The 27464-nt window shown below is 43.1% G+C and overlaps 1 protein-coding gene across 3 annotated transcripts in view; it reads left to right on the top strand.

The window, feature by feature from the left end:
- Positions 1-2838: 2838 nt before the first annotated feature.
- Positions 2839-27464, top strand: part of SLC37A3 (solute carrier family 37 member 3) — a 48824-nt gene continuing 24198 nt past the window's right edge. The window contains exons 1-9 of one of the 3 annotated variants that reach the window (XM_070756323.1): positions 2839-2929; positions 7824-8004; positions 9488-9602; positions 13971-14063; positions 17009-17092; positions 20412-20557; positions 23302-23398; positions 23950-24034; positions 24806-25005. In XM_070756323.1, the coding sequence (XP_070612424.1) occupies positions 7910-8004; positions 9488-9602; positions 13971-14063; positions 17009-17092; positions 20412-20557; positions 23302-23398; positions 23950-24034; positions 24806-25005 (915 nt within the window). In that variant the 5' untranslated portion in view covers positions 2839-2929; positions 7824-7909. The remainder of the gene's footprint in view (positions 2930-7823; positions 8005-9487; positions 9603-13970; positions 14064-17008; positions 17093-20411; positions 20558-23301; positions 23399-23949; positions 24035-24805; positions 25006-27464) is intronic. The other 2 variants (XR_011559516.1, XM_070756324.1) reach the window with 2 other exon arrangements.

The raw sequence follows: 27464 nt of genomic DNA, 5'->3' as shown, positions 1-27464 counted from the left end.
ATGTGCGCATGTCCCAGTGATATTTTGTGTGAGGGGACACTCGTGTGCACAAGATTTTGGCAATTTTTTGGTTTTGTGCATGCACAGAAAAAATCTCCAAAATCTCACGCACTTATAAGATTTTGCTTCCTGCACATACACAGAAGCAAAATGACACCGAGACGCTGGTGTGTTTTTGCTGGTCACCTGGAGCCGCGCTTGCAGTTTCAGTTTTGCTACCGGAATGCAGTGTGGCCCATACCGGGTAGCACCCCAATACTGATCGTAACTATTTTCAGGGGATAGTTCACACCCACAAAAAAATCCAAGAATCTCCAGATACAAAAAAAATTGTGCTTCGAATTGGAGAACTGCTGCTGGCCAGTAAGAACAATATAGGGCAAAAATTGTTGACCTGCATGCAGTGAAGGGCCACCAAAGTTTTTACTACCACACGGTGGGCGTGGCTTATGCAGGATGCCCTGAATTTTCTTTCAACATCATTCACTGCAAATTGGGTGCTCTGGGGCGGAGCTCCATTTTCGCTACCCCACTGCGTTCCCCCACCATCTGGGCAGCAGCCCACCCCTGCCTGCATGTGATAAGTTCTGATAAGAGATATCTTACAGAACTGCCTTCAGCAGCTACTTCAGCAGACACGCAGATGTAGTGACGACTGAAATGACTTTGCAAGGATTTTTTGACACCACTCCTCAGTTCAAATGTGTCAGAAGTTAGTTTGGGAGGACAGGCTAATCGTCAGTGAAACCGAAGCCCAATTTATTTCTGTTTACTCTCAGCATAATATGCATGATTTAAATATGAATTATGTTTCAGTGAACTGAAACCTAGAGGCAGTTTGGTGAAATGGTTAATGCGCGAGGCTAGAAACCACGAAAAGGCAAGTTCTCAAGCCGTGGAGCGATCTTGGGTCAATCCCTTTTTAAAAATATAAATACTGTACTGTACAGTGGTACCTCTACCTAAGAATGCCTCTACTTATGAACTTTTTAGATAAGAATCTGGTGTTCAAGATTTTTTTGCCTCTTCTCAAGAACCATTTTCTACTTACAAACCCAAGCCTCTGAAACTGTAACCAGAAAAGGCAGGGACAAGCCTCCATGAGGCCTCTCTAGGAATCTCCTGGGAGGAAACAGGGCTGCCACCCTCCATGTGGTTTCCCCAATCGCATACATTATTTGCTTTTACATTGATTCCTATGGGAAAAATTGTTTCTTCTTACAAACTTTTCTGATCACGGAACGAATTACGTTCGTAAGTAGAGGTACCACTGTACTTTATTGTCATTGTCAGTACACAACGAATTGTCATTGAGAAGAAAGGCACGTGACACTCAGAGACCAGTCCCACCACACATAATAGAATAGAATTTTATTGGCCAAGTGTGATTGGACACACAAGGAGTGCCCCACCAACCACAAATTCCCCACCCTGAACCACCCAAACATCTACACAACAGAACAAGTAATACTGCCCAACAGCTCACTGATGGTGACCCTTCAGTCCGTTGTTAAGTGCGAGTATAGCTCTGGGATAAAAACTATTCAGGAAACGTGTGGTCCGAGTGTTAGCTGTTCTATACCTTCTGCCAGAAGGCAACAATTCAAAAAGATTGTAAGCAGGATGAAAAGAGTCTCTGAGAATGTTGTGCACCTTCTTGAACAGTGAGATGCAAAGATATCATCCAGGGCTGGTCCCAGCATCTCTCAGCCATTCCAGCAGGCCTGGGGCCGTTGATCTGATGGGATCCGGTCATTAATGTCATGTACGGTTTTTAACTCTTTTAATTGCTTTTAATTGTTGGTTTTAAATTGTTTTAGATTGTCTTTTAAGGGGTTTTAATGTTACATCATATGTTTTATTCCTTGGTTGTGAGTCCCTTAGGAGTTGGGCGGCAGATAAATCCAAAAAATAAACAAATAAAATAAATAGAAAGGAGGACATGACAACCCACTGATGAAATCTTGCCTAGAATAGAAATAGAATAGAATGGAATACATTAGAATTCTTTATTGGCCAAGTGTGATTGGACACACAAGGAATTTGTCATAGAATAGAATGGAATAGAATAGAATAATTTCTTGGCCAAGTGTGATTGGACACACAAGGAATTTGTCATAGAATGGAATGGAATAGAATAGAATAATTTCTTGGCCAATTGTGATTGGACACACAAGGAATTTGTCATAGAATGGAATGGAATAGAATAGAATAATTTCTTGGCCAAGTGTGATTGGACACACAAGGAATTTGTCTTTGGTGCATATGCGCTCAGTGTACATAAAAGAAAAAGATACATTTGTCAAGAATTCTGAGGGAAAACTGCAGGGACTCAAGGCAGATCAGCACAAACTGGAACCAGCACTCAGACATCGCCTGAGTTCACTTTACAATGCAACTCAGTAGGCCAGGGGGTCTGCAACCTTGGCCACTAAGACTTCAGCTCCCATAATTCCTCAGCCAGCTGTGCTTTAAGACTTGTGGAGCGTTGCAGGCTGAGGAATTCTGGAAGCTGAAGTCCACAAGTATTAAAGTTGCCAAGGTTGGAGACACCCCCACCCCCACCTGCAGCGGACTGTGAGTCTGAAAACAGCCCGGCCGACCGTATTCAATATTTCCTCAGAAGCAAAAGAAGAACCCATTGGCTCGGTTAACGCTCCTGTCAAATAAACAAGCCTCGTGGCTTTTCGCCACGAGCTTCCCCCTTGTTCCAGCCCGTTTTAAACCTCTAGTTTAAAGATAGGGGGAGCAGGCCTACTTCGGAGAGGTGCCTCGAAGGATTCCAGGGGACTGCAATTCCCAGAGTGCACCACGAGGAAAAGAGCCGAAAAACGGGGAGGAGAGGGGAGGGAGGGAGAAAGGGGAACGCGAGCTCGGAAGAGGTGGCGGTCACGTGACTCCCAGGAAGTTGCCTCGGAAATGCGGACAGGTGAGCGGTGTTGACGTGGAGGTTCCGCGGAGGGGTGGGCTGCAATTAAGGCGGCGGCGGATGGGGGGGGGGGGGAATCTCGGGGCGGCGTGGGACGGAGGAGCGGCCGCTCCCGGGGCAGAGATGGGGGCGATCGGAGCGCGAGGGGGCGGTGGTCTCGGATCCTTGCTGGAGACCCGTGTTCGCCCCGGGGTTGGTTTGCAGTTATAGGCATGCCAAGTCAGCTCCCCCCCCTCTTGGCTTGCCCTCCCCGCTTACTTTCCAAGGACTTGGCCCGATTCCTCCCCGCCGATTTCGCCCCCTTGCGCTTTCTGCCATGGTCCGGGACAGCAACTTTTCTGCCACGTAGCAGTTGAACTAGGGACATCTGCCCCGTCGTTGTAAAACCTTTTATCAAAGGCTCACTGCATACCTTCCTTTCTTGTTTTTTTTTAATTTAAAACGTGTGTATGTGTGCGTGCGTGGTTTAAAACCTTGTGGATTTTCTTTTTCTATATGTGAATATGCACACACATATACATACATGCATGGTTTAAACCTTGGAAATTGTTCTTTTTATGTGTGTGAATATGCACACACATATACATGCATGCATGGTTTAAAACCTTGGAAATTGTTCTTTTTATGTGTGTGAATATGCACACACATATACATGCATGCATGGTTTAAAATCTTGCAAATTGGTTTTTTTCTATATATGAATATATACATACTGTACATGCATGGTTTAAACCTTGGGAATTGGTCTTTTACTATATATATAAATATGCACACACATATACGTACATGCATGGTTTAAAACCTTGGAGATTGTTCTTTTTCTGTATGTGAATATGCACACACATATACATGCTTGTGGCTGAGAATTCCTGGAATTAAGAGTCTTTGTGCCTTCAATGCATTGATCTGTTTAAGAGATTTGGATAATTTTCTCTCTCTCTCTCTTTTTGTTCTTGGACTATGGAATTACACATTGCAGTACAGTGTGTTGATCATTTTGATCAGGGATGTTGTACACAGTACCTTTTACAGATAATTATTGTGGGTTTTATACAGTGCAAAAATATAGTCCTCTCAATAACTCAGCACTAAAATATCTCTATAATCAATGGTTTTTTGTTCCTTATGATAATTGCATGATACTTAATCAGAAGTGACCATACAATTGATGCTATCTGATGAAAATTCTCATTACCCATGATTACATTAGTTCTAATGGTAGAACGAACAGTACAAAATATAGAAATTTGACATGCTATCCAAAATGTTGAATATTCATGATTTTCTTCCTCACTAACAAGACATGCCCTTATATGTTTCCTGGCAAAGATTTGAAAATGATTTGCTACTCCTTCTGTGTGTTTTTAAAAATAAACTTTCCAACCTTTCTTTTTCAGCCTTGGGTTTTTGTAATAGACTTCAACCTGAATACTAATCAGGCCAAGGACCAATAATTTACTTACCAGTTCTCTAAGGTTGCCTCCCCATCTCTAAACCTCATCGGGTGGTTGCCAAGGAAATATTTAAATCAGGGAGCATTATATATGTTATTTTGAGATGTTGGAGGAAAGGTCTAATAAGATCTAATAATTTCATGTATGCAAAGTCACCAAGATACATAATGCCAGCTATCTTTACAAGCATAAGGTTGTTCTGTTCTTTTGAAAGATGAGAATGGACGTATTGAAGGAATACTGATTTGTCACCCTACCAAATAAATTCCTTGCATGCATACTTCCTTGATTACTTCTCATTATCTTCTCTGCAGAATTCTTTTAAAAAGATGGCAAATGTAACACAGATAGCCCTTATTTAGCAGTCGCCCTGGTTGTAGTTAAAACTGATGAAAAAGTTGGAAGTAATATAAACATGAGTTTATGACCAATCTTCATATATATGAACTTTGCAGGTCTGTAAAAAAGCAAAGAAAAGCTGAAATAAGACCATAGACACAGTCAGTTGCACTTAGTGACTGCTGCATTTAACAATTGAGTTGAAGGTTCCAATTGTTGATCAAGGAAAATTACATGTATGCCAATGAGAATTTAAAACTTTCAAGTTTTCAGGGAATAGAGTTTGGACCATCTTCTAATGTACTAGGAAAGATTGCCACCAAAGAAACTTACTCCACTTCTCGGTTCATTCTGCATTTGAGAATGTGTATCTTTGGAAGGAGAGTTGCTACTGATGATTTCTATCATGTGACAACCTGGTTGAGAAGTCCAGAGAGTTCGTATTCATAAACAACTGGAGCTTACAAATTAAATGATGCATATAAGAGGAGCCTCTCTATCTGTAGACTGCTACTTAACTTTTATCTTATCTTTCTACTTAGCAGGTAATTTTCTTTGCCCCTTCCCCCTCCTAAGAGAATTAGCCAGATAAAGGATAGATAAGTAGTGATAAACCATAGGAAGAATAGTAGTCAGCATGTTGCCATTCCTTGGGTGTTTATCTACTCTTACCTCCAGAGTGTCTAGCAAATTCTAGCAGACACTTTAGAGTTCTCCAATAGTGAATTCCTGCCTTAGAAATGATCAGGTTTCATGCAGTTACTGAAACCTGTAACAAGAGACACATATACTGTACAGTACTGTAAACTGGAAAACATAGCGCTGTGCTCTAATTAATATGTTATGCTTGAAGAATTGAACAACATCTACCAACTAAGTGCTTCTTTTAGTATCTGTATATGACCAATTGAGTGAATATAGAATGCTGGTGAGACCACATTTGGAATACTGTGTTCAGTTCTGGAGACCTCACCTACAAAAAGATATTGACAAAATTGAACGGGTCCAAAGACGGGCTACAAGAATGGTGGAAGATCTTAAGCATAAAACGTATCAGGAAAGACTTAATGAACTCAATCTGTATAGTCTGGAGGACAGAAGGAAAAGGGGGGACATGATCGAAACATTTAAATATATTAAAGGGTTAAATAAGGTCCAGGAGGGAAGTGTTTTTAATATGAAAGTGAACACAAGAACAAGGGGACACAATCTGAAGTTAGTTGGGGGAAAGATCAAAAGCAACATGAGAAAATATTATTTTACTGAAAGAGTAGTAGATCCTTGGAACAAACTTCCAGCAGACGTGGTAGATAAATCCACAGTAACTGAATTTAAACATGCCTGGGATAAACATATATCCATCCTAAGATAAAATACAGAAAATAGTATAAGGGCAGAGTAGATGGACCATGAGGTCTTTTTCTGCCGTCAGACTTCTATGTTTCTAATATTGTAAAGTTGAGAGGGAGGGAGGCCCATCAATACTCATGCATGACTATAAGTATGTTTATTGATGCTTTGTATTTTAATTGTTTATATTTTAAGTGTTCAAATAAAATATATTAATTTTGAAATTAAAAAGAGGGAGGCCCATCTTTTTACATCATGGATTATAATCGTAGTTATGACGGAAAATGAGCATGTGGAAGGTTCCAAGTTCAATCACTGCATGTTCAGGAAAGGCTTTTGGAGGTCTGGCAGTCAGGATAAGACTAAGCAAGATCTGAGCAAGCTATAATCTATAAACAGGGTGTATGATTATGTACAGGACCGCAACCTGTCACACACCTCCCATCGTCCGGTTAGGTCCCACAGGGTTGGCCTTCTCAGGGTTCCTTCAGCCAGATAATGTCAGCTGGCGGGACCTTGGGGGGGGGGCTTCTCTGTGGCGGCTCCGGCTCTGTGGTACTAACTCCCCCCTGGGAGCCTCATGATCCCACCCTCCTGGCTTTCCGAAAGGCCGTAAAAACATGGCATTTCCGGAAGGCCCAGAGCCGGTGAATGGCTCCATCTTATCCTGGCCGTATGGATGAATATTTATAGCTGTGTTGATTTATTGATTGATTTGATTCGATTGATTCGATTGATTCGATTGATTCGATTGATTCAATTGATTGATTCGATTGATTCGATTGATTGATTTGATTGATCAAAAAGCCCTTATACAATCATTCACATTCATTCAGTTTAGTCCTTCATGTCGGCCTGGGGACAGTCTTGTAATTCATGGTCCCCATGCCCGCCGGCAGAGGTAGGTCTTCAAAACTTTACAAAAGACCAGGAGGGAGGGGGTGGTACTTATCTCTGGAGGGAGTTCGTTCCAGAGGACTGGGGCCGCCACAGAGAAGGCTCTTCCCCTGGGTCCCCTATGTCGGATCACCCTGGTATATTGAAGGAACGTCACAGCTCCTTTTTGCCTCTAGGCCCAACCCAGGGCCATTTCAAGGCAGTTAATTTATTCATAGCCGACAACTATATTCTGTATGTATAGTCTCCCTTAATTTTAAAATTTCAGCAAAAAACATGTGATATATACGTGTGTGTGTGTGTGTGTGTGTGTCACATATTTGTGATTTGGGTTTTTTTGCTGAATTTGAAAATTAAGGGAGACTAGGATAGATCTATTTCGGCCTTATTTTGGCCTCATCAGCTAGCCATACCCACTGGGACTTGAACCTGCAACCTTTGCCTTGTAAGGCAGAGAATTATCCTCTAGGCTACAGTATCCAATCCCTTCAGCTCTGCACCAGGGAAGGGTTACATATTTTTGTGTCGAATCACCCTGGTGTATTGAAGGAACATCACAGCTCCTTATTTGCCTCTCGGCCCAACCCAGGGCCATTTCCAAGGCAGTTAATTTTATTGATAGCCGACAATTCTACCTGTATGTGTCACATGTTTTTTTGCTGAATTTGAAAATTATATTCCTTTTGATACCTCAGGAAATGTGAAACATTAATTTCCCTCAAATAGATTATGTATGCACACAGGCATTGTCAAATACATTTGCTTAAAAGTAGAACTGTTTATGCTTGGCTGTTGCTGCTGCCTCTGTTTCAATATCCTTTGACCTTATTTTGCTTTTCTTTTCTTTTTTAAAGGTGAAGAGAAATGACATAATTTACATTCCAGCCTTCGGGGGCAAAGACAGCTGGGGGAAGAAGTTGGGGAAACCTGAAAGGGAGCTATGCCTATTAGTCAGAGGAGGCAGTCTACCCAAAAAAGCCTTGTGTCACAGTTTACACATCATCATGTCGCTGTGTTCCTCCTCACTTTCTTCAGGTAGGTGGTTGTACCTGCATGGGACTCATCTGAATTCTTGAGCAACCTAGTTGAAAATAGAGAACTTAAAGGATCCTTTTACAAGGGTCGCTCAGAAAGTAATGCACCACATTTTTTCCCTCAGCCTGCATTAATGGTACGAATGCAAAACTTTAGATATACAGTGATACCTCGTTTTACGAACTTAATTGGTTCCGGGATGAGGTTTGTAAGGTGAAAAGTTTGTAAGAAGAAACAATGTTTCCCATAGCAATCAATGGAAAAGCGATTAATGCATGCAAGCCCAAAATTCACCCCTTTTGCCAGCTGAAGCACCTTTTTTTGCGCTGCTGGGTTTCCCTTGAGGCTCCCCTCCATGGGAAACCCCACCTCCGGACTTCCCTGTTTTTGTGATGCTGCAGGGGAATCCCAGCAGCGCAAAAACGGGTGCTTCGCTGGCAACGGAAGTCCGGAGGTGGGGTTTCCCAGCGAGGGGAGCCTCAGCGAAATTGCAGCATCGCAAAAACACGGAAGTCCTTGAAGCCCCACCTCAGGACTTCCGTGCCCCCCCCCAGGTCTATTTGATTCATTGCTATCCTGCAACTATATTTTACTTCTTCCTTACTCATAACCAATGTTCTCCTGGCTAGATGCAAGAATTAAAATTAAGCACATATTTATTATTACCTCAAATCTACAAAGAGTCTTGACTGTGTTCTGTCGGGCTCTCTGGTAGACTCCTCCCGAAAATGCACAGGTACAAATTTCAGACACACAGACGTTTGAAAATTCAAAACAATGTTCTTTATAATGAAAATTCACTTAAACTAAGCCCTCTTTTTGTAGAGCAAAGCGCACTCATCTCCAAACAAACTGGTAATTTATACAAGTCCCTTATCAGTCCTGTGATACTTAGCTTGCAGCTGTGAGGCAATTCACAGTCCTTTCACCAAGTGAAACACACTTTGCTCTGGGTTAGTTTCAAAGCGGGGAAAAATCAGCACACAAAAGGTCAAAGTCAGCAAAGCAGGCACGAAACACAAGGATCAGATAATCCTCCACAATGGCCAAACCCACAGGCTGCTATTTATAGCAGCCTCACTAATTACCACAGCCCCACCCAACCACAGGTGGCCTCATTTTCTTTGATAATAATCTCTCAGTTGTTGTTGCCTATGCATCGCTCTCCGCATGCCTGGCTGTATCAATAACTCTTGTTCTGAATCCAAGGAGGAGCTAGATAATTGATCTCCTTCTGAGCTGTCTGCCCCACTCTCCTCCTCCCTGTCACTCATGTCTTCTTGGTCAGAGGAGCCTTCATCAGCAGATTCCACCGAGGGCAAAACAGGCCTGCAGCATGTGGAGGTCTCCCCCACATCCACAGTCCTTGGGGCAGGAGCTGGGCCAGAGCTAACCATAACAGACTCCTTGTAGTTTTAAGGTAATCATGTATGTTTAAGATGGGTGGTTTTTTTTTGGTAATTCTTCTTTTTAAAATTCCTAGCTACTCTCTTCTCCATGCCTCCCGAAAGACCTTCAGCAACGTCAAGGTCAGCATCTCCAGCCAATGGACCCCGTCTTGCTTTAATGACTCGGCCTTCGTTCTTCAACCAGACACGGTAAGGGTGTTTACATGTACTGATTTTTCAAAGCCCCGCACAGGTTAACATCTCCCCACAAGGTTGGCCTACAGAAGAAGCAAGCCAGCAAGTGTTTGGTGAGGGGTACCAAGGAAGGAAGATCTTTTTCTATTGTTTCCTCTTCATTTAACATGGAGGTCAAAGGAACTGGCCTTAGGGACCTGCAAGGATATTTGGAGATGGCAAGAATTGCCTTTGCTATATGCGCAAGCTACCATGGACATGAAGAGGCAGAGGCTAAACCTCTCTTTAGAAAGAAGAGGAATCTTAAATTGGTATCAAGAAGTGACATACTAGACATGTAATATAATATGATATGAAACTCTAATGTTATGAAGATAATACATCCGGGTCCACCTTCTGCCGCACGAATCCCAGCGACCGGTTAGGTCCCACAGAGTCGGTCTTCTTCGGGTCCCGTCAACTAAACAATGTCGTCTGGCAGGACCCAGGAGAAAAGCGTTCTCTGTGGTGGCCCCGACCCTCTGGAACCAGCTCCCCCGGAGATCAGAATTGCCCCCACCCTCCTTGCCTTTCATAAGCTCCTCAAAACCCACCTCTGTCGTCAGGTGTGGGGGAACTGAACTACCCTTTCCCCCCTAGGCCTATACAATTTATGCATGGTATGTTTGTATGTATGTTTTGTTTTAATAAGGTTTTAAAAATTATTTTAAACATTAGATTTGTTACATGCTGTTTATTACTGTTGTTAGCCGCCCCGAGTCTATGGAGAGGGGCGGCATACAAATCAAATCAAATCAAATCAAATCAATCAATCAATCAATCAATAAGAAAGAAAGAAAGAAAGAAAGAAAGAAAGAAAGAAAGAAAGAAAGAAAGATCTCTTATAACCTTATACTCTAGAGCTTCAGAATAGATTCCAGAGTTTTGCTGTTGAGATCTTTAGGGATCTACCACAAGTCTCAAGGACTGAGGAGGATTCTGTAGGTTTTGCAAAGAGAAGCGTTCCTGCCTCTGCATGAAAGAAATACAATGAGGAGTGAAGATAGTTAGGGATCATTCCCTGAGGACTCACTAAACAAATGTCTCACTGGTGAACAGAAATTTGGGGCTCCATTGAGGTCATAAATTGAAGACTACTTGTATATTATTTGAATAAAGCCTAGTATGCAGCTTATTTCACCACTGTTTATGTATTTATTAAATTTCTATACTGCCCATCCCACCTAAGTAACTGAGGGATTTACAACAACATTAAAAAAACGTATAAATACACGAAAAAAGCGAATCTTAAAAACAGTTAAAAACAAGTTAAAATTTATAAGTAAAAACAAAACAGATTAAAATTCAAGATTATTCTCATATTTCTGGTTTTCACAACACATTCCGCTTTATGTCTAATATTTTGTATTGTTTGAAAAGGGGAATTTTTTTTGTTAAAAATTCCTTGTGTACAGGACCATGTAATATAAGGTCCTGTCCTTGTGCTTGCAGGATTTTAGAGGGTTTCAGTGAATTTTGTCATCTTGAACTTCTGGCAAGAAGAAATCCAGTAGAAAGTAGAAAGAAAGTAGTAGATCCTTGGAACAAACTTCCTGCAGACGTGGTAGATAAATCCACAGTAACTGAATTTAAACATGCCTGGGATAAACATATATCCATCCTAAGATAAAATACAGAAAATAGTATAAGGGCAGACAAGATGGACCATGAGGTCTTTTTCTGCCGTCAGACTTCTATGTTTCTATGTTTCAAACTATTCCCTATTACTTTGTAGAATTTAGCGAAGGCAAGACACTGTGCTAAATTCTTCAATTGGACAGGCTAGAAGTACCACAACATCCAATCAGAATTGTGGTAGTCCCTCCCCTGTATTTTTTTCATTAATGTCTAGTTGTGGGGCTTAGAAGAAGGTTCTGCTGTAAATAAAAGACATCCCCTTCCATATCCACGATGCAGAAAGAAAAGAGGATGGAGACAGAGGAAGATTTATTAATATAATAATAAGGAGAGAAACATTGCTTGAGCCCAAACAATGAAGGAAGAATGCAAAAAACCCCAGGCTGACCCCTCTTTAATTTATATTAGGAAGAGGCAAAGCAATGATTTTCAGCCTTGGCTGCTTCAAGTCCCAGAATTACCCCAAGTGGACTTCAACCCCCAGAATTCCCCAGCCAGCATTCGGGGAGTTGAAGTTCCCCCCAAACCCCCATCTCCATGTAGCTAAGGTTTATGATTTGATTTGATTTGATTTGATTTGATTGCCGCCCCTCTCCATAGACTCGGGCGGCTAACAACAGTGATAAAAAACAGCATGTAACAGTCAAATATTAAAACAACTTAAAAAAAACCCTTATTATAAAACCAAACATACATACAGACATACCATGCATAAATTGTAAAGGCCTAGGGGGAAAAAATATCTCAATTCCCCCATGCCTAGCGGCAGAGGTGGGTTTTAAGCAGCTTACGAACAGCGAGGAGGATGGGGGTAATTCTAATCTCTGGGGGGAGTTGGTTCCAGAGTGCCGGGGCCACCACAGAGAAGGCTCTTCCCCTGGGTCCTGCCAAACGACATTGTTTAGTTGACGGGACCCGGAGAAGACCCACTCTGTGGGACCTAACTGGTCGCTGGGATTCGTGCAGTAGAAGGCGGTCCCTGAGATAATCTGGTTAGGAAACCTGGAGGTAAAACATAAGTAGGCTTGTACAATTCTGTTATCTTAATGTGGAGTTGATTTCCTGATCTGATCGACATTCTAGACCAGGGGTGTCAAACGTGTCATGTGATGAACCATGACTTTTACGTCCCTTGTTAAGCCAGGCATGGGCATGGCCAGCGCATAATGCATCCGGACCACATGAATTTGACACATAGCATCTGCAAATTTCTAGAGTACAGTGATACCTCGTCTTACAAACCCCTCGTCATACAAACTTTTCGAGATACAAACCCGGGGTTTAAGATTTTTTTTGCCTCTTCTTACAAACTATTTTCACCTTACAAACCCAAGCCGCCGCCGCTGGGATGCCCCGCCTCCGGACTTCCATTGCCAGTGAAGCACCTGTTTTTGCGCTGCTGGGATTCCCCTGAGGCTCCCCTCCATGGGAAACCCCACCTCCGGACTTCCATGTTTTTGTGATGCTGCAGGGGAATCCCAGCAGGGGAATCCAGTAGCACAAAAATGGGCGCTTCGCTGGCAATGGAAGTCCGGAGGTGGGGTTTCCCAGTGAGGGGAGCCTCGTTGAAATCTCAGCATCGCAAAAACACAGAGGTCCGGAGGTGGGGATTCGAGGACTTCTGTGTTTTTGCAATGCTGCGATTTCACCGATGCTCATTTTTGCGATGTGCAAAAACACAGAAGTCCAGAGGTGGGGTTTCTCATGGAGGGGAGCCTCAGGGGAATCCCAGCAGCGCAAAAAAGGGCGCTTCGGCTGGCAAAAGGGGTGAATTTTGGGCTTGCACGCATTAATCACTTTTCCATTAATTCCTATGGGAAACATTGTTTCGTCTTACAAACTTTTCACCTTAAGAACCTCGTCCCGGAACCAATTAAGTTTGTAAGACAAGGTATCACTGTATCACATTGGCTCAAGGGAACACAAATCAAAAGCAGGGGAAAGAATCTGTTTTTCTTTTCATCTGGGGTTTATAGGAATTGTAGTGGAGAGGATCTGGAAAGTCATTCATTCTCTTTTTCACATCTCTAATGTGCCGAGCTGACTTTCGAGATCCAGTCTTGTTAAACCAGTATCATGCTGGTTTTTTTTCATATCGACAGGTGTTCAGAGGTAACCTTGTCTCCATTAAATATTTACTCAGGATTGACGCTGGATAGGGTTAAGTATAGCTAAGCTTCGGCAAACCATATGCTTTCTAGGACTGTTCTTTACTCTGTAAACACTGGTGTTTTCCATTAACAAGAAGGAGCAGGGCATTCTGCTGTTTTCCCACGATTAAGAGGTGGTCCAATGACAGAGGTTCTCAACCTTTCTAATGCCGCGACCCCTTAATACAGTTCCTGATATTGTGGGGACCCCCAACCATAAGTCTAGCACCAATTCTCCCAACAGAACTTTAAGCTGATTGGCAGGAAGGTCAGAGGGACACTCCCACTGTAAACACCTGATTGGTCGGATTGTAAAAATATCTTCCAAGGGGCCAGAATTTTAAATTTTAGTTCCTAACACCATGGGATATTTGTCTTTTCCCATGGTCTTAGGAGATCCCCGTGAAATGGCCATTCAACCCCCAAAGGGGTCCCGACCCCCAGATTGAGAATCACTGGGAATTCTGGGAGTTGAAGTCCAGATATTTTCAAGTTGCCAAGGTTGGGAAACACTGCTTTATATAGTAGATAATAGTCGTCTGCCTTTTCTTCCTAGCTTTGGAACAGTAGCCGTCTATTTCCTAATGCTGAAGAAGCTACACTATTTCTTGGAACACTGGACACCATCTTCCTGTTTTCTTATGCTGTGGTGAGCACATTCTCCTTCTTTGAGCAGTTCTCGAAATTTGAAGAAAGAGGAAGGTTAAATCCATCAGATTCAACATAGCGTACAATTGTATGGGATGATGTAGATTAGCATTGATCTCTGCAGCTCAGTATCATCTACCAAGCTCTCTGGGTGTTTTTCAAACGCAGCCTCCATCACCCTTCACTGTTAGATACACTGGAGTTCAACCTAGAACAGGGGTAGGCAAAGTTGGCTCTTCTAAGCCAGTGTTTCCCAACCTTGGCAACTTGGAGATATCTGGACTTCAACTCCCAGAATTCCCCAGCCAGCATTTGCTGGCTAGGGAATTCTGGGAGTTGAAGTCCAGATATCTCCAAGTTGCCAAGGTTGGGAAACACTGTTCTAAGCTATGTGGACTTCAACTCCCAGAATTCCTGAGATAGCATGATTGGCTCAGGAATTCTGGGAGTTGAAGTCCACAAGTCATAGAAGAGCCAACTTTGCCTAGCCTTGGCCTAGAAGATGTTGCAATGCTACAATTGATGGGAGTTGGATTACGGGTTGCCTATATTTACAGGGCTCTCTTAAGCCTTTCTTAGCTTTGCAAAGTAATAATTGAAAACGGGATCTTTTGCATGCTTTCACCACTGAGCAAAGGTTCCATGCCTACTTTATTGGAAAGCTAGAGTTGTCACAGATGAAGGCAAATATACATGTCCCTGGGTAACGTTGCAGGATCCAATCTGGGTCAGTCACCAGGACCAGAGATTTAGTCTTCTGAGATTTTGGACTGCTGCTGGAACCCATCCTCAGGGAACTACCATTTACACAGTGAACATACATTACATCCTATACGTTATATGCTACATTATACATTACATTATATTCTAGTTTAGACCCCACTTTTTATTCAGGAATTTCAAGGAAGCATACCCAGTCCTCTCTCCTCCTGTTGTTCCCACGATAACAATCCCAGCAAGTTTTCACATCTGAACATGGATTTGAGTTAAGTCTCACTTGTTCAATCCAACGACTAAACCAGAGGTCTTCAAACTTGGTAACTTTAAGAATTCTGGGAGTTAAAGTTCATAAGTCTTGAAGTTGCCAAGTTTGAAGACCCCTGAACTAAACCATACAACAAATTGATTACAATCGCATTATTTGCTGCTAGGAGGACAGACCTACAGTATCCTCTACATTAGATAGGTATCCATTTTGAAAACCCTATGGCAATCTACAGGAACAGTAATTTTCTTGCATAAAAATCTTGATGCATCTTCCAAGTGGGCAGAATTGTATACTAAAGCATACTTGCCTAATTACACCCCCCCCCACACACACAAATACTTTACAATAATGAGGTATTTTCCATTTTGGGGGCTGGAGAATATGTTCTCAGAACACATGAAATATGAAAAGTTGTTTCTTGAGCCTTCCTTCCTTCCTTCCTTCCTTCCTTCCTTCCTTCCTTCCTTCCTTCCTTCCTTCCTTCCTTCCTTCCCTCCCTCCCTCCCTCCCTCCCTCCCTCCTTCCCTCCCTCCCTCCCTCCTTCCTTCTTCCTCCTTCCTTCCTTCCTTCTTCCTCCTTCCTTCCTTCTTCCCTCCTTCCTTCCTTCCTTCCTTCCTTCTTTCTCCTTCCTCCTTCCTTCCTTCTTCTCCTCCCTTCCTTCCTCCTCCTCCCTCCCTCCCTCCCTTCCTTCCTTCCTTCTTCTTCCTCCCTCCCTCCCTTCCTTTTTTTGCTGTTTTTTCCCCTCAGATTTTACCATTCTTCTCTCAGAGATGACAGGATCTGTGTCATTCCAATAGCAGTAGCACTTAGATTTTTATACCACTTCACAGTGCTTTAGCGGTTTACAGAGTCAACATATTGCCCCCAACAATCTGGGACCTCATTTTACCCACCTCGGAAGGATGGACGGCTGAGTCAACCTTGAGCCTGATGGGATTTGAACTGCCAAATTGCAGTCAGCTGGCAATCGGCAGAAATAGCTTGCGGCACTGCATTCTTAACACTGGCTCAATGGCAGACAATATATTAAATAGTTTAGTTATTCATTTTACAGGGCTCGAAATCAGCCTCATCTCAATTCTAGGACTCTAGGACAAATACAGTGATCCCCCGATCATTGCGAGGGTTCCGTTCCAGGACCCCTCGCAATGATCGGTTTTGCGCAAAGTAGCGCTGCGGAAGTAAAAACACCATCTGCGCATGCGCAGATGGTGTTTTTACTTCTGCCGCAGCAGCGAGGAGCCGAAGATTGGGGTTTCCCCGCCGCCCACGCAAACTCCTCGCTGCTGCCGCGCCCCGCCACTCGCCTGCCCTTCGCCCGGCCACCCGCCGTTTGCTCGCTGCTCGCCCGGCCACCCGGGTTCGTTTGGCTTCGGGACATGCCGGCGGCGACATTTTAAAACAGCCGCGCGGCTTCCCAACTGAGTCCCGAAGTCAAAGGCGAACTTCAGGACTCAGTTGGGAAGCCGCGCGGCTGTTTTAAAACGTCGCCGCCGGCATGTCCCGAAGCCAAACGAACCCGGGTGGCCGGGCGAGCAGCGAGCAAACGGCGGGTGGCCGGGTGAAGGGCGGGCGAGCCGGGCGAACGGCGGGTGGCCGGGCGAAGGGCGGGCGAGCGGCGAAGGGCGGGTGGCCGGGCGAAGGGCGGGGGAGCGGGTGCTGGGGGGGGCTTCGCCCTCCCGCCAGCAAGAGGGGGAAGACCCAGGGAAGCCGCCCAGCAGCTGATCTGCCCGGCGCCATCTACGCATGCGTGCCCATAAAAAAAAAGGGCGCGCATGCGCAGATGGTGTTTTTACTTCCGGGTTCAAAAATCGCCATATAGCCGTTTTGCAATGATCGGGGTCGCAATACCCGGGGGATCACTGTACGACCTTAAAAAGAATAATAGTTCTATTGACTGCCACAACTTTCTTCAGCTGATTCTTATGAAATAACAATTTTTAAAATTATTTTTTTAGGGCCTCTTTGTTAGTGGTATTGTTGGGGATCGCTTGAACATGCGCTGGGTTCTGACCTTTGGGATGTGCTCCTCTGCCTTAGTGGTAAGTTGGAAAATCAAAGTTGGGAAAATGTGCTATCCTAGGTAGTGTTTGCCTTTGAATTTTTGTAAATAAATCTAAATAAATGAAGATAAATCTAAATAAATGAAGATATTGTGTTCAAAAAAATCCAATAGGATTTTCCTTCTCTTTTCCTTTTTCTCCTTTCTTACGATTTTACCTGCTTACTATATATTGCGCATACTTAGCTTTTATTTTCTGTAATGTATAAATATATACAATTGCTGTTAAAATATGCGGATATAGATCATTTTATGGATAATACAAGGTTTTTCTTCATTATTATGTACCCCCTTCCTTTTCTCCCTTTTCCCATTCTCCTTCCCTACCCCTTTTTAAATATTTAAATTCAATAAACTATTTATTTTAAAAAAATCCAATAGGCTCTTCAGCATTATAAAAGAATTGAACCTTTTATTTATTTATTTGTTTGTTTGTTTGTTTGTTTGTTTGTTTATTTATTTATTTATTATTTAGATTTGTATGCCGCCCCTCTCCGCGAACTCGGGGCGGCTCACAACAAAAATATAAACAATCGTACAAATCCAAATAGATTCAATAAATTTAAGTGTTGATGTATCTGTCCTCGATATCGCATTTTATAGACAAACGATTCATTATTATTCTTCGTAACGTATTCTCACAAGTGCAGGTCCATTTTTCGGATCATTGAACACCACTTTGTGTGGTCAGCTACACCTCCAGGGTGCAAACTCGCGGCTTGCATATCTTTGTTGATGGTGTCTTGCCATCTCTGTTTTGGCTGCCCGCAAGGTCGCTGGCCATTGACTTCAAGTTGGTAGGCAGTTTTGGCAACGGTGGGAGGTGCTGCTCTCAGGACATGTCCATACCAGTGGAACGGCCTTCTCTCATCTTCTCTATAATTGTTGCCACACCAAAATGTTGTTGAATGGTGCGATTTGGGATGTGGTCAAGAAGGGAGATGCTCAGTGAAGGGCTGCTCATCTTCGGTGCCACCAGCGTGCCCTCCGCCCATCGGCATGAGATTTGGCTTCTGCGCATGCACAGCAAGCGAACTCTTGTGTGAGGACGCGGGAGCGAGTGGGATTTCTGCAATTTTTGCCGATATTTTTGTTTCCGCGCATACATAGAAGCAAAAAAAAAAAATCGGCGAAAATCATCGAAATCTTGCTCGCGCGAGCATCCTCATGCAAGATTTTGCCTGCTGCGCATGCACAGAAGCTAAATTTTGCACAGGAGATGTGCAGCTGTGTGCACATCCCGGAATTTCCTACTGGGATGGAGCACCTGACCACACCGGATTATGCCTAACGGTGCAGATGCCTGATCTCCAATGGAGCATTCACATTTCTATGGCATGGAGAAAGCTTTCGGTCCCTATTGTTGCTGCCCAGCCTTCAGTGTCTTATAGAGCAACAGGGCAGAGGGTTGTCTTGTAAATCTTAGATTTAAGATGGGTTGGCATTCATCTGTCACATTGCACACCGGTGAGTTCTCGCCAATGCATCTATGCTGCATTCACCCTTGCTTGCACCTTGCCATCCATGTCACCATTGCCTTTTATTTATTTTTATTTTATTTTTATTTTTTATTGGATTTATACGCCACCCCTCTCCGAGGACTCGTGAGCTTTGGCGGCATGTAGCCAAACTATATGGAGGCATATAACCAAGTGACTCATTCATTTGATAAAATATTCTTGAGATTTCAGCTTGTTAAAATATTTTTGAGAGCAGAAACAGGAAATAGATTTGGTGCTGAAACCGTTTTATTGTAAATTATAGCTATTATTGTGCAATGTATTTTTTATTTTTTAAAAAATTGTAATGTGCAAGTTTGGTACACTGAGGTTTGTGTTTGCAGGATGTCCAGTAAGCCTGGAAAACAGGGAAATCAGGGAATTATCAGGGAATTCGTGAAAAAAATGGAATAAATCAGTAAAAAAACTATTAAAATGTCTAAAAGTCAGGGAAAAATCATGTAAAGAAAAACAACGGATCATGCTGCCTGGCAGAGTCAAGTAAAAATGAGCATAACTGTGGCAACAACTTGCTTCCTCACTACCACTATTTCTCCATGGCTTAGCCATTTGGTAGGATGTCATCTACGACTGCGTCTTAACTAGATCGCAAGTTACAGGGAAATATCAGGGAATTTCAAAATGCTTCCCCCCTGGACACCCTGTGTTGGGAAAAATGCAGTTTTCTGTTGGGTAGCAGACATAGAAAAAGATTACTGAAAGAAGTTTTCTTGCTGCAGTAATTCAAGATGTTGTTTTAAATGCTTAAATTATTAACGAGTACCATGTGAGTGAAATTCCATCTTTCTTTTAAGCCCGGCTTTATTTAAATTATGGATGATTTTTCCTTCGGCCTTACATTCTCAGAAAGCTTTTGACACTTGTCCCCAGACTTGTGAATAGCTATTTCCTGGGACAAGCTAAAACGATTTCAAGGTGCCCAGATAGATTTTAACTTGTAGCCTGTAAATAATATAGAGCAGTGATAACGAACCTATGGCATGGGTGCCACCGGTGGCACGTGGAGCCATATTTGCTGGCACGCGAGCCATTGCCCTAGCTCAGCTCCAATGTGCTTGTATGTGCTGGCCAGCTGATTTTTGGTCCCGCACAGAGGCTCTGGGAGGGCGTTTTTGGCTTCCAGAGAGCCTCTAGAGCAGTGGTTCTCAACCTGGGGGTCAGGACCCATTTGGAGGTCGAATGACCATTTCACAGGGGTTGCCTAAGACCACGAGAAAAGACAAATTTCCCACGGTGTTAGGAACTAAAGCTTCTATTCTGGCGCCTTGGAACATATTTTTACCATCCGACCAATCAGGCGTTTACAGTGGGGGCGTCCCTCTGACCTTCCTGCCAATCAGCTTAAAGCTCTGTTGGGAAAATTGGTGCTAGACTTATGGTTGGGGGTCACCACAACGCGAGGAACTGTATTAAGGGGTCGCGGCATTAGAAAGGTTGAGAACCACTGCTCTAGAGAGATGGGGGTGGGCGTTTTTACCCTCCTCTGGCTCTAGGGAAGCCTTTGGAGCCTGGGGAGGCCGAACACGAGCCTACTGGGCCCACCAGAAGTTGGGAAACGGGCTGTTTCTGGCCTCCAGAGGGCCTCCGGGAGGTGGGGGAAGCTGTTTTCATCCTCCCCAGGCATTGAATTATGAGTGTAGGCACTCATGCATACGCACCCGAAGGAAAAAAGGTTCACCATCACTCATATAGAACCTGGGTAGAAAGCGTTGTGGATTTATTTGCCAGATTAATTTGAGATCAACACTACATTTTCTTCTTCTTGTTGTTCCTTTTTAGGTGTTTGTGTTTGGTACTGTCACCGAATGGCTGCATTTCTACAACAAGTGGTTCTACTGCTGCCTGTGGATTGTGAATGGTTTGCTGCAATCTACGGGCTGGCCCTGTGTGGTAGCTGTCATGGGAAACTGGTTTGGCAAAGCTGGGTATGCAAAAGTTGGTTCTTTCCCCTGGTGCATATCTTTTTAGCGTCTTTCCTCTCCACTGTTGTGGTTATTGTGCAAGGCTCCTCTTCCTGTTAAACACGTGTTGCCTGTGTATCCGGATTGTTTTGTTTACTGAACTCATTGGCCCCGGCTATGTGAACATAGGTCCAGGAGGGAAGTGTTTTTAATAGGAAAGTGAACACAAGAACAAGGGGACACAATCTGAGGTTAGTTGGGGGAAAGATCAAAAGCAACATGAGAAAATATTATTTTACTGAAAGAGTAGTAGATCCTTGGAACAAACTTCCAGCAGACGTGGTAGATAAATCCACAGTAACTGAATTTAAACATGCCTGGGATAAACATATATCCATCCTAAGATAAAATACAGAAAATAGTATAAGGGCAGACTAGATGGACCATGAGGTCTTTTTCTGCCGTCAGACTTCTATGTTTCTATGTTTCTAACATAGTTGACCGGGCTGCATTTCTGCCAAGGAAATTATACTTTATTCTGTTTATAAGGATAAAGGCCGGTTGTCCTTTTAGAAAAGAATCAGTAAGATTTAACAAAGATTTGTCTGTTAGCGTTTGATTATTTTAAGTACAGTGGTACCTCCACTTACGAACTTTATTTGTTCTGTGACCAGGTTCTTAAGAAGAAAAATTTGTAAGAAGAAGCCATTTTTCCCATAGGAATCAATGTAAAAGAAAATAATGAGTGCAATTGGGGAAACCACAGGGAGGGTCCCAGGAGATTCCTAGAGAGGCCCCATGGAGGCGTCTTCCCACCTTTTCCGGCCCTGTTTCCTCCCAGGAGATTCCTAGAGAGGCCCCACGGAGGCTTCTCCCATCCTTTTCCAAATCCTGTTTATTCCCAGGAGATTCATAGAGAGGCCCCACAGAGGCTTCTCCCTGCCTTTTCCAGTTACAGTTTTGAAGGCTCAGTTTTGTAAGTGTAAAATGTTTCTTGACAAGAGGCAAAAAAATCTTGAACACCCGGTTCTTATCTAGAAAAGTTCGTAAGTAGAGGCGTTCTTAGGTAGAGGTACCACTGTATAAGATTTATTAGGGCCTCAATCCTCATGGACTTTAGGTTTATAGATGTTAAGATAGCAGCAACAAATAGCATGCTACTAAGAATATAAAGGATTATAACAGAAGTGCATCTTGCGTGTTGATGTGGGAAATATGCATGGAAATATCTCCATGAATATGTGTGCAGACCATCTTTATGTCCAGGGACAAGCTAATTCCTCAGGCTGCTGAGAAGGTTAATTGTTGAGCTCACTCTCCTCAACAGCTTCTAGTTAGATAAGGCCCCTCTGTCCACCAAGGTTAAATGGATGGAATCTATATGATGCTTTGATGCTCAGGCTTTGAACCATTTCAGATTTTAAAAGTATCAGCCAGCATCTTGAATTGCATGCACCTCTCGCAGGAGTGGTTCACCTTGGCAGTACCAAAACTAGCCATTGAATGTAAGGACTGCTATTCTAGATCAGCTGAAATTTGTGGATGGTCTGGACGGGTGAATCTGACTGGGAGATAACAAGAGCATGAGCAACCCGCCCATAATGCCTGCTGTTCCAGAATGTTTAGAAGTACCATATTTTTTGGACTATAACACGCACCTTTTTCCTCCTGAACCTTATTTAATCCTTTGACATATTTAAATGTTTTGATCATGTCCCCCCTTTTCCTTCTGTCCTCCAGACTATACAGATTGAGTTCATTAAGTCTTTCCTGATACGTTTTATGCTTAAGACCTTCCACCATTCTTGTAGCCCGTCTTTGGACCCGTTCAATTTTATCAATATCTTTTTGTAGGTGAGGTCTCCAGAACTGAACACAGTACTCCAAATGTGGTCTCACCAGCGCTCTATATAGCGGGATCATAATCTCCCTCTTCCTGTTTGTTATACCTCCAGCTATGCAGCCAAGCATCCTACTATTATTTTCAGTTGTCCCTTTCTGGGTCTGAAAATTGTGTATGCTCAAACAGACAAGACATGGCATGATAATACCCTTGCTGTACCATCCTACGCAGAATACTTTGAAATGCTTGGTATCAGAAGCTTTCCATTAGAAAGTTCTTCACTTTTTATGGTGTAACTTTTTATAGCAATAGCAATAGCATTTAGACTTATATACTGTTTCACAGTTCTTTGCGGCCCTGTCTAAGTAGTTTACAGAGAGTCAGCTTCTTGCCCCCAACAATCTGGGTCCTCATTTTACCAATTTTGGAAGGATGGAAGGCTGAGTCCACCTTGAGTCTGATGAGACTCGAACTGCCCGCAATTGCCAGTCACCAAAATTAGCCTGCAGTGTTGCTTTCTAACCTCTGTGCCACCACGGCTCCTTCATAGTAACGTTGTGATAGTCCTAATAAATCAACTTGTAAAACTGAACTCGTGCATGCAATGCTGTTTGAGGGAAGTGGATGTTAAAATCTTTTTTTTCTTGATGAGTCAACATGAAATGCTTGCATCTACCGCCATTTGTCCTTTAACTGCCTTGTTCAAATTGTTAAAGAGTTTTTTTTTTTGCCTGACTCTGAATTATTACCCAACTTAATCTTTTCTTTTCTCCTTCCTTCCTTCCTTCCTTTCTTCCTTCCTTCCCTCCTTCCCTCCCTCCCTCCCTCCTCCTCCTCTTCTTTCCTTCCTTCCTTCCTTCCTTCCTTCCTTCCTTCCTTCCTTCCTTCCTTCCTTCCTTCCTTCCTTCCTTTCTTTCTCATTCAGGAGAGGATTTGTTTTTGGACTCTGGAGTGCCTGTGCATCAGTGGGTAATATCCTTGGAGCATTCCTTGCCTCATCGGTTCTGCAATATGGCTATGAGGTGGGTGAGACTTCCTGCCATTATCCTAGGATTAGAGCCAGTGATATTTGAGCATTAATTGTGTGCTTTTATTTATTAAACTTACCAGCGTTTCTCCATGCCTTCCAATATGCCGGGACTTTTTATACAAGGAAAAATAAAATACCCGGAAAGATTGATTGCTTGACTTATTTATTCATTCATTCATTCATTCATTCATTCATTCATTCATTCATTCATTCATTCATTCATTCATTCGATTTTTATGCCGCCCTTCTCCTTAGACTCAGGGCGGCTTACAACATGTTAGCAATAGCACTTTTTAACAGAGCTAGGCTATTGCCCCCACAATCCGGGTCCTCATTTTACCCACCTTGGAAGGATGGAAGGCTGAGTCAACCTTGAGCCGGTTATGAGATTTGAACCGCTGACCTTCAGATCTACAGTCAGCTTCAGTGGCCTGCAGTACAGCACTCTACCTGCTGCGCCACCCCGGCTCATATGAGAAAATCCAAGAGTCACCCATGAAATAACTTCATTGTTTCTCTCCCACCCACCCCACTTCCTTTCAGTATGCCTTCTTGGTGACAGCAGCAGTGCAGTTTGCTGGAGGAGTCATTGTCTTTTTTGGCCTTGTGATTTCTCCCAAAGAACTAGGTAAGCAGAAGCATCTTTCCTCTCCTTTTATCTTTGCTACTTGCAAACCCACTTTGCAGGTGGCGCATGGTTAATTTTTGCACGCCACTCAAAAGCCACCACAGATATTAAAAACTTCATTAGATATTGACATTAAGAGCAAGGTTTTTATTTTATTTTTCAATTTTAAAGGTAGTCCTCGATGTACAACAGTTCATTTAGTGACCGTTCAAAGTTACAGCTGCCCTGGAAAATGTGACTTATGACCGTTTTAATTTTTTTTAATTTAAAAAAAATTCAGTTTATTTTTTTTTTAAAAGTGTTTTTAATAGGAAAGTGGAACATAAAGGAACACAAGAACAAGGGAGCAGTAGAATAGAATAGAATTATTTTATTGGCCAAGTGTGATTGGACACACAAGGAATTTGTCTTGGTGCATATGCTCTCAGTGTACATAAAAGAAAATATAGATTTGTCGAGAATCATATGGTACAACACTTAATGATTGTCATAGGGGTCAAATAAGCAATGAAGAAACAATCAATATTAATTAAAAATCTTAGGGATACAAGCAATAAGTTACAGTCATACAGTCATAAATGGGAGGAGATGGGTGATAGGAATGATGAGAAAAAATAGTAGCAATAGTAGTGCAGACTTAGTAAATAGTTTGACAGCATTGAGGGAGTTATTTGTTTAGCAGAGTGATGGCGTTTGGGAAAAAGCTGTTTGAAGAGGGGATTCTCCCTTCTTTTGTTTTTTTTAGGTTGCCTTTCTGTGATTTTTTCCTAGGCCTTCCTGAAATGGGCAAAGAAGGGAAGGGTGAAGCTGCTGAGGAAGACGCCACGGAGCCGTTAATGAGCAGCCACGAGAGTGAAGATTTTGACGAGCAGAATTACACCATTCAAGCACCCAACCTGAGCAGTGGTACAAGCGCTCCGTCCCAGGCCATTGGATTTTTTCAGGCGTGTTGTCTGCCTGGCGTCTTATTGGTAAGGGGGGGTCCAAAGACGGGCTACAAGAATGGTGGAAGGTCTTAAGCATAAAATGTATCAGGAAAGACTTAATGTATAGTCTGGAGGACAGAAGGAAAAGGGGGGACATGATCGAAACATTTAAATATGTTAAAGGGTTAAATAAGGTTTAGGAGGGAAGTGTTTTTAATAGGAAAGTGAACACAAGAACAAGGGGACACAATCTGAAGTTAGTTGGGGGGGAAATCAGAAGCAACGTGAGAAAATATTACTTTACTGAAAGAGTAGTAGATCCTTGGAACAAACTTCCAGCAGACGTGGTTGGTAAATCCACAGGAACTGAATTTAAACCTGCCTGGGATAAACATATATCCATCCTAAGATAAAATACAGAAAATAGTATAAGGGCAGACTAGATGGACCATGAGGTCTTTTTCTGCCGTCAGACTTCTATGTTTCTATGTTCTCATCCCCTTACGGCTGTGATGGCGGTCCAGGTGGCACGCAGAGCCCTTGCCCCAGCTCAGCTCTGCTGTGTATACCAGCCAGATGGTTTTCGGGTCTCTGTCGCACATGCGCAGGGGCGGGACACATTCAGGAGATACGAATGCATACCTGGAGGGCTGGGATGCACATATGAGGGCCATGTGGCATGCATGGGGGACATGTGTGCATGTGTTAGGCATGCACTTGGGGCGGGGCGCACATGGGAGACTCGCCAATGCACATAAGGAATGGGGCGCACATGGAGTTCGCGCATACATGCGTGCAAGGGTGCGCGCAGGCATAAAGTGTCAGATCTTGAATAGAAAAAACTGAACGTGATGCACTTTTAAGTCGGCCAACTTTGGCAACTTTAAAAACTAAATCGAAAGGGCCACTTCCAGAAGCTGAATTCTAGGAATTATAGGGATCCAGCAAAACGACAGAAGCAAGGAATTTCAACGAAAGCTTATGATACTTACGGGACCGCCTTCTGCCGCACAAATCCCAGCGGCCAATTAGGTCCCACAGAGTTGGCCTTCTCCAGGTCCCGTTGACCAGACAGTGTCGTCTGGCGGGGCTTAGGGGAAGAGCCTTCTCTGTGGTGGCCCCGTCCCTCTGGAATTAGCTCCCTCCAGAGATTCGAACTGCCCCCACCCTCCTCGTCTTTTTCAAAAGCTTTAAGACCCCTCTATGTCGCCAGGCGTAGAGCGGTTAGATCATGCTCCCTTTTCTTTCTGACCATTAAATGTTATGTGTGGATGTGATTGAGTTAATTGACTGTTTTTAAATGTAAGGGGATTTTGGCTTAGAGTTTTTAACTATTAGATTTGTACACATGTTATTGTATTGTATTTTGTGAGCCGCCCCGAGTGTCCTCGGAGAAGGGCAGTACACAAGTCTAATAAATAATAATAATAATAATAATAATAATAATAATAATAATAATAATAATAATAATAATATAAAATACAGGAAATAGTATAAGGGCAGACTAGATGGACCATGAGGTCTTTTTCTGCCGTCAGTCTTCTATGTTTCTATGTTTCTAATAATAATAATAATAATAATAATAATAATAATAATAATAATAATAATAATAATAATAATCCTAACTATCCTAACTGACCAGCAATATCAATACCACTATTCTCACTCGTGTCTATCCTACAACTTTAATAAAGGTGTATCTGCTGGCTGGTGAATTCTGGGAGTTGAAGTCTACAAACCTCAAAGTTGCCAAGGTTAGACACTCCAGCTCCATTGGCAGTTTTAAGACTTGTGGACTTCAACTCCCAGAATTCCTCAGCCAGCAAAGTTCTGGGTGACCGGCATGCACGTCAGAGCAAGATTTGGCTTCTGAACATGCGCAGGAACCAAAATCTTGCGAGAGGAGGCAAAAATCTTACATGCACGGAGGCAAAAAAAATTGCCGAAATCTCTTGCGCCCGCACGTCTTCAGGTGAGATTTGCTTCCTGCGCATTCACATAAGCCAAATCTTGCTCCGGTGCCCGCCCGCCTGCCGGTGACCCAGCAACCACACCAGTAGCGGAGTTAAGCAGGAACCCCCGTCTGCTCATGCTCAGGGTGTCCAGCAAACCTGGAAAACAGGGAAATTATCAGGGAAATCGGCGGTTTGGGAAATATCAGGGAATTGTGAGGGAATTCGTGAAAAAAACCCGGAATAAACCAGGGGAAAAAAACAAACTTTTTAAAATGTTTAAAAGTTAGAGAAAAATCATGTAAAAAACCCTGGATTGCGCTGCCTAGCGGAGTCAAGCAAAAATGAGCATAACTGTGGCAACAACTTGCTTCCTCCGCTCCCGATATTTCTCCACGGCTTAGCTGTTTGTTATGACATCATCTAGACATGCCTTAACTAGATCCAAGCCAGCTACATGAAAATTGGTTGCCGATCAGTTTCCGGTCACAATTCAAAGTGTTGGTTATGACCTATAAAGCCCTTCATGGCATCGGACCAGAATATCTCCGG

This window comes from Erythrolamprus reginae, chromosome 6, assembly GCF_031021105.1.
Source record: "Erythrolamprus reginae isolate rEryReg1 chromosome 6, rEryReg1.hap1, whole genome shotgun sequence".
Taxonomy (NCBI): Eukaryota; Metazoa; Chordata; class Lepidosauria; order Squamata; family Dipsadidae; genus Erythrolamprus; species Erythrolamprus reginae.
This window is presented reverse-complemented; position numbering and strand designations above follow the sequence as displayed.